At 39.9% G+C, this 14,370-nt stretch overlaps 1 protein-coding gene across 6 annotated transcripts in view; it reads right to left on the bottom strand.

Moving 5' to 3' along the window:
• Positions 1-14,370, bottom strand: part of iqsec1b (IQ motif and Sec7 domain ArfGEF 1b) — a 708,606-nt gene that overhangs the window by 80,922 nt on the left and 613,314 nt on the right. For all 6 annotated transcript variants that reach the window (XM_068051803.1, XM_068051799.1, XM_068051805.1 and 3 more), the window contains 2 exons: positions 11,778-11,944; positions 2,384-2,523 (listed from right to left, as the gene is read on the bottom strand). In XM_068051803.1, coding sequence (XP_067907904.1) covers positions 2,384-2,523; positions 11,778-11,944 — 307 coding nt within the window. The remainder of the gene's footprint in view (positions 1-2,383; positions 2,524-11,777; positions 11,945-14,370) is intronic.

Genomic DNA, 14,370 nt, shown 5'->3' with positions numbered 1-14,370 from the left:
TTGGACCACATTTGCTAAATAATCCTCAATGTGCTAAGATTTACGCTGACAACCAATTTAAGATTGTCCGTAGGGCTCGCAGTGTGGTGCATTTGTGTGTACTGGAAGCTACATATATTAATACACAGGGCCCTGTTCTTTGCAGACAGAAAAAATATGTACAAACATTGAGCCTGTTTTAGCTAAACAAAATAAGTGACAGCCATTCCTCAGGGCAATGCCTTGACCAGAGTCAAGCTGCCTGGTTTAAATTTCAAACAAAGCTTGGCAGTTAATGGTCAGTCACTGTTAACTGATGCATGGCAACGCCTCTACCAGAGTTCACTTGCCAACCAATTAGCACTCTCTTCTCATACAATTTAAATTTGTTGTTTTTCCTTACATTGGTATTCTTGTGGATTGTTCTTATGAGTGCAAGACGAAAAACTTCAACATAATGTCTCCATTTTCAGCAATACTCAATTTCTGTACTACTAAACAACTAATTGGTTATGGAGTTGTTCACCTCTGCCATAGAATGCTGCTTCTGCTGTTTGGCATGCATGTAATTGCACTGTAGCTTTACCAGCTTGGCTCCTCTTTTCTGGTACACCTGGTGCTGTTGCCAGTATGCTCTTCTGCACTCCTCATTGAACGAAGGTTGATCATCAGGCTTGACGGTGATGGAAAAGTGAAGGATGTGCCAGGCCATGGCCTACAGGTTGTGGTGGTATATAATTCTGCTGCTAAAGGCCCACAGCAACTCAACAATGCCCAGGTGTGAGCTGCTAGATTTTTTTCTTAATCTCGTTTAGCACAGTAGGAAAACCACACAACACAATGGAGGTTACCCTCAATGTGAAGAAAGTACTTGGTCTCCAAAAGCACTATGCAGTGCTTCCTTCTACCAGTAGTGTCATGGACAGATGCATCTGCAACAATCAGATTAGTGATGAGGTCACATAGGTTCAGAGAGTCATAAAGAGTCATTACGGCACAGAAGGAGGCCATTTGGCTTATTGAGATTATTCACTCATGTTAGTTCGCTCACCACCGGTTGTGAGTCCAGTCTGGCAGCCATGTCCTTCATGACCACTGAACAGATGCGGCAGTTTACTGATGATCTCCTTAATGAAAGCCTACAATATTGGTTGGTATAGTATTACAGCAAAATCATCATTTTCTTGATCAAGGTCTTAGTCTTCCCCAATCTGCAAGCGGGCCACCACCTCATCTTGTGCAACTCCACTGTTAGGTGCTCTTAACATTGTAGTCTGCTGCATGTTGCACAATCATCTAGGCAATTTTGATGGGGCTGTATTATAACACACCCAAAATCTGCTTCAAGTTGTTGATAGTGTTGAAATAATGATTCTTGTGGTTGCAAGGGCTCGCTGCATGCTGACTCTGCTGCCATTAGCAGCTGTTGTAAACTGTCCCCCATCTTAGAATTGTAGAGTACCATTCCACAAAAAGGTTGTTTGGTCCATCAGGATTGTGGCAGTGTTTTTCTCCATAAACTACATAAATTATACTGGTGATAATTTGGATATAATTTCTATTGATTTCATATTAAAATGAGGCTCATACCTATTTTGATCAAGAACACTCTAGGCTATCGGAAAAGTAATGCAAAACTCACAATAGGTACACAGAGCAATCTCCACCCAATTTCTCAGCCCTAATTAAAAGTTCCACAACAGTGCCACCAGCCATGACAACTGGGAAATCAGCTGTATAGAATCTTGCATTTTAGTAGTATGTTTTTTCTCCAGCTTAATTACCTTAATTTATGTGCCATTATAAATTTGAGACAGTAGGTCTTTTATAGGTGTTAAGCTGAATACTGTATACAATGTAAATAAAGTCAGTTCTGAATGATACTCCATTTGTATAGTCCAATTCCCTCACAGAATTTTCAAACCTGACAATTTAGTAGGTTGCTATGAAGATTCTCAAATATCAAGTTCCAAAAATATGTTTGCATTTTACTCTGGGTAACATCTTACTGCCCCTTGCACTTTTGGCAACAAATGAACATTTTAAATATTTCATTGAGTGCATGCTTCATACAACATAATTTTGTAACCGCACACATATGAGTAAACCATATGCATATTCAACTGACTACAACTGCCTTTGTGCAGACTTAGTATGACAGATTAGTAATCACCATTAATCCAATAGGGAAATGTCTTTTATGGAAAGTAGCTTTAAATTATTTCCAAAAACAGACAAATTGCAGAAAAATTTTCTGATACAAATGGAATGTTTTGGGTTAAAGGTCCAACACCATAGTTTAGACCTGTAGAGAGAACATTCATGCCCCCTCTTTTTAGTGCCATATCCACCATTACTCAAATAGCATTATATTCTGCCAAAGTTTCAATGTACATGAACTTACTGGTTTCTTTCCTACGATCAACTTCTCAACCTTCTGAACTTGGGAGACATGATCTTCGTTGGTCTTGAGTTCCCGTTTGTGGATTCGCTCATAAATTCCTGTAAGCATTTCTCGGGGAATGTCTTCTCCATCATCCACCCCTGCAGGACACAACAATCCTGGTTAGTCTCCAATAGAATTGTAGTTACCTATTATACTTCTGTTCTTATAGCTGCAGGGTGGTCTTCACTTCAAAGTACTAGAAGGTACTTGGTAAAGATCAAATTTTGCTGCTACAGTTTTGTGTACAGTAGAATTGTAAAATAGTTCATAAATATCTCAATTTAATGAAGATCTAAAGTTAAAGAAAATGGTTACATTTTATCTGCAAAAATATTATCAGGCTGATAGGTACTGGTGCAAATGTTGGCCTCAGCAGAAGGAAGCTATCCAAGGTTCCTGCTCTAGTAAGTAGCACAAAGTTCTGCTTGACCATGTGCTGCGAGACAGGATGCTTAACTTGGGAATTTGGTAAGTGTGGGAATTTCAAGGGTTGATCTCTTAAATTGTAGTTTCTTTCAGTGTCTTAGTCAGTGATAAACAATCTGCCTGCTGGTGTCAGTTGCATAGTTAGTTAATTAGGTAGCTAGTTAGAACTGGGTCCATAGTCAGCAGGGCCTAACTCAGGTCTCTGGAACTCCAGCTAGTATAAATACAGGAGGTCTTGTTAACGCATGAAGTTCTGTTCAACAGAGTGCTTAATTCGGGCATTTGCTAAGTGTGGGAGGAGGTGCTGTTCTGGTCTTTTACAGAACAAGCAGTGATCGACGAGAGGGAGTTGGAGACAGCGCGAGCTGAAGCCCAGAGGCATTAAATTAGGTGAGCAGGTAGATGATTGGTTGGTGAGTTTAAGGGGTTTTTTCCTTTCTAAACTGGGGCAGTAGTTTATACTGTTACTGGGCAGATACAGTATTGTGCTTAATTTGTACATTAACTAATTAAACTACTGAATATAACTACAAATGATCAGATATTTCTAAACATGAAACCTGATTAGCTAATTCAATCCCAATAGAAATGGCAGGGCAGGTGATACGTTTCAGCTGTAGCAAGTGGGAGCTGGTGGACACCAATTTGATTCACTGCAAACATGCCTGCAGTTCGAAGAACTTCGGCTCAGAGTTGATGAGCTGGAGTCCAAGCTTCAGATACTGCGGTGCATCAGGGACAGAGGAAGTTACTTGGACACTTTGTTCCAGGAGGCAATCACACCCCTTAGGCTAGGTACTTCAGATTTGGTCCGTTCTCACGGACAGGAGGGTGAGACTACAAGTGAGGCAGGTATGGCGATCCAGAAGGTAGCAATGGAGGAGCCTCAGCCCTTGCAATTGTCCAACTGGTTTGGGGTTCTTACAGCTTGTGTGGACAAGAACAGGGACTGCAGGGAGGATGAGCAAACTGACCACAGCACCGTGGATTGGAGGCCTGTGACCGTTGTACCATTGTTTAAAAAGGATGTGGGGGATAGGCCAAATAATTATAGGCTGGTTAGTCTGACCTTGGTGCTGGGTAAATTATTAGAATTAAATCTGAGAGATAGGATAAACTATCACTCAGAAGGGCACATATTAATCAGGGATAGTCAGCATGGATTTGTTAAGGGAAAGTCACTGCTTACCAACTTAATTGAATTTTTTGAAGGAGGAACAAGGAGGATTGATGAGGGTAGTGCAGTGGATCTTGTCTACATAGATTTTAGTAAGGCAAGGTCCCACATGGCAAACTGGTCAGAAAAGTAAAAGCCCGTGGGATACAGGGGAATGTGGAGAGTTGGATCTAAAATTGGCTCAGTCACAGGAAATAAAGGGTAATGGTCGACGGATGTTTTTGCGAATGGTAAAAGGCTTCCAGTGGCATTCCACAGGGCTGAGTGTTAGGACCCTTGTTGTTTGTGGTATATATTAATGATGTGGACTTAAATGTGGGAAGCATGATTGGGAAATTTGCAGATGACACAAAAATTGACCGTGTAGTTGATAATGAAGAGGACAGCTGTAGACTCCAGAATATCAATTGTTTGGTTGAGTCGGCGGAAAAGTGGCAAATAGAATTCAATCCGGAGAAATGTGAGGTAATGAATTTGGGGAGGGCAAATAAAGTGAGGGAATACACAATAATCGGGAGGATATTGAGAGGGGTAGAGAAAATGAGAGACCTTGGAGTGCATGTCCACAGGTCCCTGAAAGTGGCAGGACAGGTAAATAAAGTGAAGGCGGCATATGGAATGCTTTCCTTTATTGGCCAGGATATAGAATACAGAAGCGGTGATGTAATGCTAGAACTGTATAAAATGTCAGTTAGGCCACAACTGGAGTACTGCGTACAGTTCTGGTCACCACATTACAGGAAAAACATAATTGCTTTGGAGAGAGTACAAAGGAGATGTACAAGAATGTTGCCAAGGCTTGAAAATTGCAGCTATGAGGAAAGACTGAATAGGCTAGGTTTGTTTTCCTTAGAATAGGAGCGGCTGAGGGGTGACTTAATTGAGGTGTACAAAATTATGAGGCCCAGAGTAGACATGAAGGATCTGTTTCCCCTAGTGTAGAGGTCAATTACCGGGGGGCACAGAGTTAAAATGATTGGTAGAAGGACTAGAAGGGACATCAGGAAAAAAGTTTTCACCCAGAGGGTGGTGGGTGTCTGGATTTTGCTGTCTGGATCAGTGGCGGAGGCAGAAACCCTCAATTCATTAAAAGGTACCTGGATCTGCACCTGAAGTGCTGTAACCTGCAAGGCTATGGACCAGGTGTTGGAAAGTGGGACTAGAACGGACGGCTAGTTTTTTCAGCCAGCGCAGACATGATAGGCTGAATGCTCTCTTTCTTTGCCGTAACTTTTCTATGGTTCTATGATGCAGGGGGCCATTCAAGTGGGGGGGGTGGGGGGGGGGAGTAAAAAGGAATGTAGTAGTAGCAGGGGACAGTATAGTTAGGGGGGATAGATACCGTTCTCTGAGAGCGAGAGTCCCGAAGGCGGTGTTGCTTGCCCAGTGCCAGGGTTAAGGACGTCTCAGGGTTGGAGAGGAACTTGGAGAGGTGGGGGCGGTGGGTGGTGAAGGATCCAGTTGTCATGGTCCCTGTAGGTAGAACTGAAAGAGGTTCTGCTGAGGGAGTATGAGCAGCTAGGGGCTAAATTAAAAAACAGAACCACAAAGATAATCATATCTGGATTACTATGTGAGTCAGACAAAAATTGGCATAGGGTAAATAAAGTCAGAGTTGAATGTGTGGTTCAAAGATTGGTGTGGGAGCAATGGGTTGCAATTCATGGGAGAAATGGGTTTCAATTCATGGGGAACTGGCACCAGCAGTGGGGAAAGAGGGAGCTGACCTGTTGGGAAGGCCTTCACCTGAACCGCACTGGGACCAGTGTCCTGGCAAATCATATAACTAGGGCTGTAGAGAGGGCTTTAAACTAAATAGCGGGGGGAGGTTTTAGGTGAGGGGAAATTTAACGAGTAAGGACAAGGAAATAGTGCATTGTAGCAATACGGGTAATGATAACCAGAGTGTGACAGGAAGCGACAGAGCATACAAACATAAGACTGCACCAGCAAATAAGGTCAGAGTAGGAAAATATGGTAAAAAAATCAGTTAACGGTCCTTTATCTGAATGCACACAGCATTTGTAACAATTTGGATAAATTGACAGCACAAATAGAAATAAATGTATGTGATATGGTAGCCATTACAAAGACATGATTGCAAGGTGACCAAGGCTGGGAACTGAATATTCCAGGATATTTGACATTTTGGAAGGATAGAAAGAAAGGAAAAGGAGATGGGGTAGCTCTGTTACTAAAGGATGAGATCAGTACAGTCGTAATAAATGATCTTGGCTCGGTAGATCAAGATATAGAATCAGCTTAGGTGGAGGTAAGAAATAGCAAAGGGAAGAAGTCACTGGTGGACACCTTCCCTTTTGTTTTCTTTTCCCCCACACCGGCTTTATCTGCTGAAAACCTATTACATTTCTAACCTTTGCCAGTTCTGATGAAAGGTCAATGATCTGAAATGTTAACTCTGCTTCTCTCTCCACATATGCTGCCAGACCTGCTGAGTATTTCCAGCACTTACTGCTTTTAATTCACTGGTGGGAGCAGTTTATAGGCCCCCTAACAGTGGCTACACTGTAGGACAGAATATAAAGCAAGAAATAATGGGGAATTGCTGAATTACGCATACGAGAAGCTACATATTATAATACACAGGGCCCTGCTCTTTGCAAACAGAAAGAGCATGTACAGAAATTGCCCCTGTTTCAGCTGAACAAAGTAAGTGACAGCCTTTCACTGGTTCATTCCTCAGGGCAATGTCTTGACCAGTGTCAAGCTGCCTGGTTTAAATTTCAAACAAAGCTGGACAGTTAACTGTCAGTCACCGTAAACTGGTGCATTCCCATGGCAACGCCTCCACCAATCAGAGTTCACTTGCCAACCAATCAGCTCTCTTCTCATGCAGTATAAGTTATTGTTTTCCCTTATATTGGTTCTTCTGCCGTATTGTCATGATGACTGCAGGACGAAAAGAGTCAGCAACATGTCTCTATTTTTAGCAATTCTCAAGTTCTGTACTACCAAACGACTAAATAATGGGGACTTGTAGGAAATGTACTACAATAATCGTGGGCAATTTTCATCTTCTTAAAGATCGGACTAATCAAATTGGCAAAAGTAGCCTGGAGGGTGAGTTCATAGTGTATTAGGGGCAGTTTCTTAAAACAGTACGTTCTGGAACCAACCCGGGAGCAGGCTATTTTAGACCTGGTAATGTGTAATGAGACAGGATTACTAAATTACCTCATAGTAAAGGATCCTCTGGGCAAAAGTGGTCATAACTGAATTTCACATTCCGTTTTGAGGGCGAGAAGTTTGGGTCTGAAACTAGTGTCTTAAAGTTAAAGAAAGGCAATTACAAGGATATGAAGACAGAGTGGCTAAAGTGGACTGAGAAAATAAGTTAAAAGGTAAGACAGTAGAGAAGCAGTGGCAGACATTGAAGGATATATTTCATAACTCAACAAAGATATATTTCATTGCAAAAGAAAGAGTCTATGAGAAGGATGCACCATCTGTGGCGAACTAAGGAAGTTAAGGATGGTATCAAATTGAAAAAGGCATACAATGCTGCAAAGACTAGTGGCAGGCCGGAAGATTGGGAAAATTTTAGAAACCAGAAAATGACGACTAAAAATATAATTAGAGAAATTAGAGTATGAGAGTAAACTAGCAAGAATTATAAAAACAGACAGTAAAAACTTCAACAAATATATAAAAAAAAAGAGAGTAGCTAAAGTAAGTGTTGGTTCCTTAGAGGATGAGACTGGGGAATTAATAATGGGAAATAAAGGAAATGACAGAGGATTTGAAGAAGTATTTTGTATCTGTCTTCAGAGTAGAAGACCCAAAAAGCATCCCAAGAATATCAGAAAATTAAGAGGCAAAAGGGAGGGAAGAAGTTAAAACAATCATCACTAGAGGAAAAGTACTAAGAAAACTAATGTGACTAAAGGCTGACAAGTCCCCTGGACCTGATGGCCTGCATTTTAGGGTCTTAAAAGTGTCTGCAGAGATAATGGATGCATTGGTTGTAATCTTCCAAAATTCCCGAGATTCTGGAAAGGTCCCAGCAGATTGCAAAACTGCCAATGTAACACCACTATTCAAGAAATGTTTTTTGGTGGGGGGGGGAGAAAGGGGCAAGGGACAGAAAGCAGGAAACTAAAGGCCAGTTAGCCCAACATCTGTCATTGGGAAATGCTACAATCCATTATTAAGGAAGTGGTAGCATAATATCACAATACAATCAGGCAGAGTCAACATGATTTAATGAAAGGAAAATCATGTTTGACAAAATTATTAGTTCTTTGAGGATGTAATGAGCAGGGTGGATAAAGGGGAATGAACCAGTAGATATAGTGTATTTGGATTTCAAAAAGGCATTCGATAAGGTGCCACACAAAAGGTTATTACACCAGATAAGAGCTCATGGTGTTGGGGGTAATGTATTAACATGGATAGATGATTGTTTCTTCCTGCTGGTTAGCCAGAGTCGGGTTAAAGGGGGCATTTTCAGGTTGACAAACTGTTAACTAGTGGAGTGCCACAGGGATCAGTGCTGGGGCCTCAACTATTTACGATCTATATTAATTACATGGACGAAGGGACCAAATGTATTGTAGCCAAATTTGCGGATGATACAACGAAAGGTAGGAAAGCAAGCTGTGATGAGGACACAAATTGTCTGCAAAGAGATATAGATAGGTTAAGCGATGGGCAAATATTTGACAGATGGAGTATAATGTGGGAAAATGTGAGGCTGTCCACTTTGGCAGCAAGAATCGAAAAACAGAATAATATTTACATGGAGTGAGACTGCAGAATGCTGTGGTGCAGAGAGATCTGGGTACATCACAAAGTTAGCATGCAGGTACAGCATTTAATTAGGAAGGCAAATGGAATGTTGACATTTATTGCAAGGGGGATGGAGTCTAAAAGTAGGGAAGTCTTGCTACAACTGTACAGGGTGTTGGTGAAACCGCACCTACAGTACTGCGTACAGTTTTGGTCTCCTTACTTAAGGAGGGACATACTTGCATTGGAAGCAGTTGAGAGAAGATTCACTAGGCTGATTCCAGAGATGAAGGGGTTGTCTTATGAGGAAAGGCTAAGCAGGTTGGGCCTATACTCATTGGAGTTTAGAAGTGATCTTATTGAAACGCAAGATTCTGAGGTAGCTTCACATAGTAAAGGCTGAGAGTATGTTTCCTCATGTGGGAGAATCTAGAAGTAGGGGGCACAATTTCAAAATAAGAGGGCTTCCTTTTGAGACAGAGATGAGGAGGAATTTCTGGTCTGAGGATTGTTAATCTTTGAAATTCTCTTCCCCAGAGAGCAGTGAAGGCTGGGTCATTCAATATATTCAAGGCTGAGTTTGACAGATTTATGGTTTACAAGGGAGCCAGGGGTTATAGGGGCAGGCAGGAAAGTGGAGTTAAGGCCACAATGAGATCTTACTGAACAGTGGAGCAGGCTCAAGGGACTGAATGGCCTACTCCTAGTTCTTGTGTTCTCTTGACAATTATGCAATGACCTAATTCTTGTGTAATGAGGAAAGAATTAGGCTTGGCTGTTGTAAACTCTATTGGTTTGCCAACATTCACTGTCTAGGTATTGGAGGTGATGTGTACCTATAAAACTGTACACTGTCAGCAAACAATTCTTCTTAGAACAAATGTCCAAAAAGATAAAATTCATAATTCAAATCATTGCTTTAAAGAATTAGTTTCATTATGTTGGTTCTTAGAAGCCATCAAGATTTGATTGTATTACTCTCTGCAACCATGTGCAAAGGGTTGTAAACCTTTGAGTTCTGAAGTATTCATAGAATCTTACAGCAAATGAAGAGGCCATTCAGCCCACAATTCCTGTAACTGCTCTTTGAGAGTTATCCAATTAGTCTCACTCTCCTGCTCTTTCCTCCTAGCCCTGCAAATATTTCCTTTCAAGTAAATGTCCAATTCATCTACTTAGATACGAAACAAATTTTCAGCGTTCATTCATACACAAACTAATTACTAATCGACAGATATTAAGGGTAAGTGCCCTGAATTACTATAATTGTTTAATTAGGTTATTTAATTTCTCCTACCATCTGCCCTATCGCACACCATCTCTTTTGTTTTCTTCCCACCAACTTGCTTAAAACCTAATTCTTTTCTAACCTTTGCCAGCTCTGATGAAAAGTCACAAATCTAAACGTTAACTCTGCTTCTCTCTCCACAGATGCTGCCTGACCTGCTGAGCATTTACAGCGCTTTCTGTTTTTATTACTAAGATTCAGTGTTAGTTAGTCCACAGCTAATACAAGGTAGCAAGGTGAACATTAATGGTGATTTATATTAATTCGCTGTCTCATGATAGTGATTTTTCAAACATGCTGTCATTTCTATATGTGATGATTTCATATCTGAGGTCCCTCAAAATTTTTTTTTTTTTTTAAAGTTGCAGCTGCTTTGAAATGTGTATTTGTCCCTACTGGATTTCATAACACACGATAAATGTTTGGGACTGCAGTTGCCTATGCTATCAGTGATACGAGTACTTCATTTGCTACCAGTTAGTTCCATAAGTATCTGATCATCTCAACTTCAACAAACATTTTCAATCTGATGCATTTTTTCTTGTTTCAGTGAACTCCTCGATTAAATACAGTGGGAGGTGGAACAATACAATTATAGCTATTTGGATTAAATTTTCTATTAGCTGCCACCTGCATTTTTTTTCCTCCTTTCATTACTTCTGTATCCAATTGCTCACTACCAGTCCAAGCCTATTTCCCATCACTGCTGCCGGTCATTCCATCATCTATATCGTAAATTTAACAAACCCCAGGCTGAAGACGCTAGTTCTACCCACTTCATCCCCAGTTTGTCTGCATGCTTTAATTATTTTTAAAGCTCTGCGACATGTCTGTGTAATGTCAATATCTCTACAATTCTTCTTTCCACTTACACCTGAGGTGAGCTAAACATCTAGCAAATCTATATCTTTAAAGTATTTGAACTTCAGAGTTCTCAATTTATTTTTCTACTTATTGAGTACACTTAAATGGACTCAACAGCATTGTTTGCATAAACAGGTGAGCAATATTAACATTTTAAACATTTGACAAATTAAATCACAATTAAAATAAGAAAATAACTCTTTAAATTGAATAGGGGACTATATGGCACAGAAAGAAAGCGCAATGCCATTTTAATCTGACAACTGGGATTTTTCTACACTTTGTTTCCATTCAGCTTGTATCCATTGTGCTAGTAGTTATACATTATTTGAGCTGCTTTTATATTCTTTTAATTTAGATTCCAAGAGATCAGAGTCTGTGTTTATACTGCTAAATCAATTTTCTGTCGCCCAGCAGCTAAGCGACAGAAAATTGATTTAGCAGCATAAATATCAGAAACCAGTTTACAGACATCAAGAATCTGAATTAAAACAATGGTTTAAAGGCAGCTTCAAAACGGTTACTCATTGCATTATCTTTAACTCAGATTAATGTCTGCTAATTCTGTAGACAAGAATTTAACATCTGTCTTAGTAGAACATCCCTTCATTATTTGAAAAACTTATATCAAGTTCCTCTCTAACCTTTCCTTCTCCAATAAGAGCAGACTTGGATTTTATTTATACAAGTTTGAAATTAATACATTTCTGTGCCATGCTACAATTATCAGTTCAAACATATGGTGGCTTTATTCATGGTTATGGATGGAACTAACATATGAAAAAAAAAATCACTGTGGCCAGTTCAAGAAAGTAAAATTTCAAAGAAAGTACTTCAGTGCCACCAACCTCGCAAATTCTTGACAAAATCCTCCAGTTTCATTTTACGTTCTGGTTTCACATTGGGGCTATACATGTCTGTGTTCAACAAAATAATTGCAAAGGCTAGGATGAAGATGGTATCAGGATTTCGGAACTGCCGCACAACCCCAGAATTGCAGATACAGTAACGTTGGCTAGAATAGGAGGATTGAAGATATTGCATGTTATATACAGTAAAATGATAATGGACAGATATCAGTAGCTGCACAATAGAGATTCCTCAAAGAAAAATGAAATGTCACAAGTAATCATCTATCACTTTATTACGCACAGATTTTATTTTTATTATATTAAACTATATTTGCTGCTATAGCTTTATTTCCAAACTAGTGAATATGCTTATTATGCAATAATAATGACCATGACAAGATCAGAAAGGTGATCAATAATAGTTTTCAGTATTACAGCTGTCACACTAGAATGCCTTTACTACAGAATATATCTGGCCACAGTGAAAAAGAATTACTACACTGCAGTAAAAGATCATGTGTATATGTGAGTGCAGTGTATGTCATTTCAAAAAAAGGAAAAAGAATGAAAGGGAAAAGAAAACAAAATGGCAAAAACTTGCATTTATATAGTGCCTTTCACAACCTCAGGGTATCCCAAAGTGCTTTGCATTCATTGAAGCAGGTTACAGAGATAAGGTGGGACAAGGTCAAAGGATTTAAAAACAAGGATGATAACTTTAAATTTGGAAAATTGGGAGACTGGAAGCCAGTGGAAGGGAGGGCGATGAGGGGCACTTGGTGTGGGATAGGACATGGGCACAGATTTTTGAATGAGCTGAAATTCATGGAGGGAGGAAGATGGAAGGCCGTCCAAGAAAGTACTAGATCAATCAAGGTGGGGGCGACAAAGGCATGAATGAAAGTTTCATCAGCAGATGACCTCTTGTCACGGTTTGAAGTGGGCGAGCAGTCTGACAGCATAGAGGCAGCTGAAGGGTCGAGACAAGTGGTGGAGGTGTAAAGCTAGGTGTCATCAGCACATGTGGAAGCTGATCCAAAGTCTGCAGTGGGTCTCATGGAAGGGATGAGCGTGGAGAGGGCATGATTGGAATCAGGAGAAAATCCCTAGAGACACACAGGGGAGTCTAAAGAGCAGTTGGATGGGTGGCAAAGGGGAAAACAGAGAAGCAGCAGAAGCAAATAGAAAATCACAGCAACAGAACTAGAACAGATCAATGGGACAAGAACTTACTAGTTGATTGTGATTTCTATCAGAGTTTGAGAAATTCTTTCATAGTTTAGAGCCAAGAACCTAGAGCACTTTTATTTGCATACTTGCTCAGGCAGAATCATAACTGATGTACTGGAAATGCTGTTAAACTCCAGAAAGCTTGTTATGGAAGGATAATGCTGTTCACATTTACTGTATAGAGTAAAAGGATTACAAACATGCAGCTCCTCACTCAAAATCCTCCACCAGTCTCAGTAAATGTCTGATTAGAAGTGCTCAAGTGAGACCCCAATTAATACCCTCCATCTCCATATAATCGAACAATTGATACACAATTAATCAGATTGACAGATTCCCTTCTTTCTTTTATAATACAACGTGGATTAACATGCTCAAACATTTCAAAATAAATTCCATATTGGGTACAAAGTATTACATTGTGAGATGCCCTTCCTCTAGCTCCCCAAACAATTTCTTTGTACGAGCATTTCTTTTTGTGAAACAATCGGATAGCTGATGACTTGCATCTACCCATTTGGAAATTTCCTTTCTCTCCAGCATTTGTTTCAATCCAGCAAGGTCAATACATAGTCTTTTCTCACTTACACTTTTTGTACAGTGTACATTGTCCCACAAAGACCTATTATGCACATAATATTCAATGGGTAGCCTATCTTCAGTATGTCCCTTGTTCAGAATTTCACCCAAAATATTTGACAAATAGAACTTCATATCCACTGCCTCCACAAGACCCAGTGTTTCCACAGCTAAAGTGCTTTCAATGACTTGTTTCATTTTCTTAGCCTCCCAAGCTAAAAGGACAACATTTCCCCCCATCAGAAATATTATGAAACCAGCTGCACTCGAATAACCATCAGCAAGATTAGCATGTGAAGCATCACTAAAAATTATTAGCTTCATGTTCAGATTTAGTTATTTTAATGTTTTATTTTCCCTTAAAACATTCTCAACTTTCGGAAGTTTCATCATCGTGCTTAACTCCAGCACATCAAAACAAGCATCAGACCTGGTCTGAGAGCACAACCAGTTTAATTGACCAATCAAGCTTCACAATTGCTCAGTCTCTTCTTTAGAGGTATCATTATCTTCCTGTGATGACCTAACACGATTAACTGAGATGGGAGTAGGAGTTTCTAAATAGGATTGTTGATTTAAAGTTATTCCAGACTTAGTCTGATTAATATCTATACCAATATATTTAAAAGGCCCCATGAGCCTGACTCCCAATTTTAGATTCTGCTCTAATCTTAACATATTTCTCAAAATCTGCAGTACCACCCCATAAGAAATCATCAACATGCATCATGAAAATGCCTGAAAGTTTCCCTTTATGATACCAATGAAACATTGTAGGATC

Source organism: Heterodontus francisci, chromosome 19 (assembly GCF_036365525.1).
Source record: "Heterodontus francisci isolate sHetFra1 chromosome 19, sHetFra1.hap1, whole genome shotgun sequence".
In the NCBI taxonomy this organism is placed as follows: Eukaryota; Metazoa; Chordata; class Chondrichthyes; order Heterodontiformes; family Heterodontidae; genus Heterodontus; species Heterodontus francisci.
Note: the sequence above shows the minus strand (reverse complement) of the source record. Positions and strands in the feature narration are given on the sequence as shown.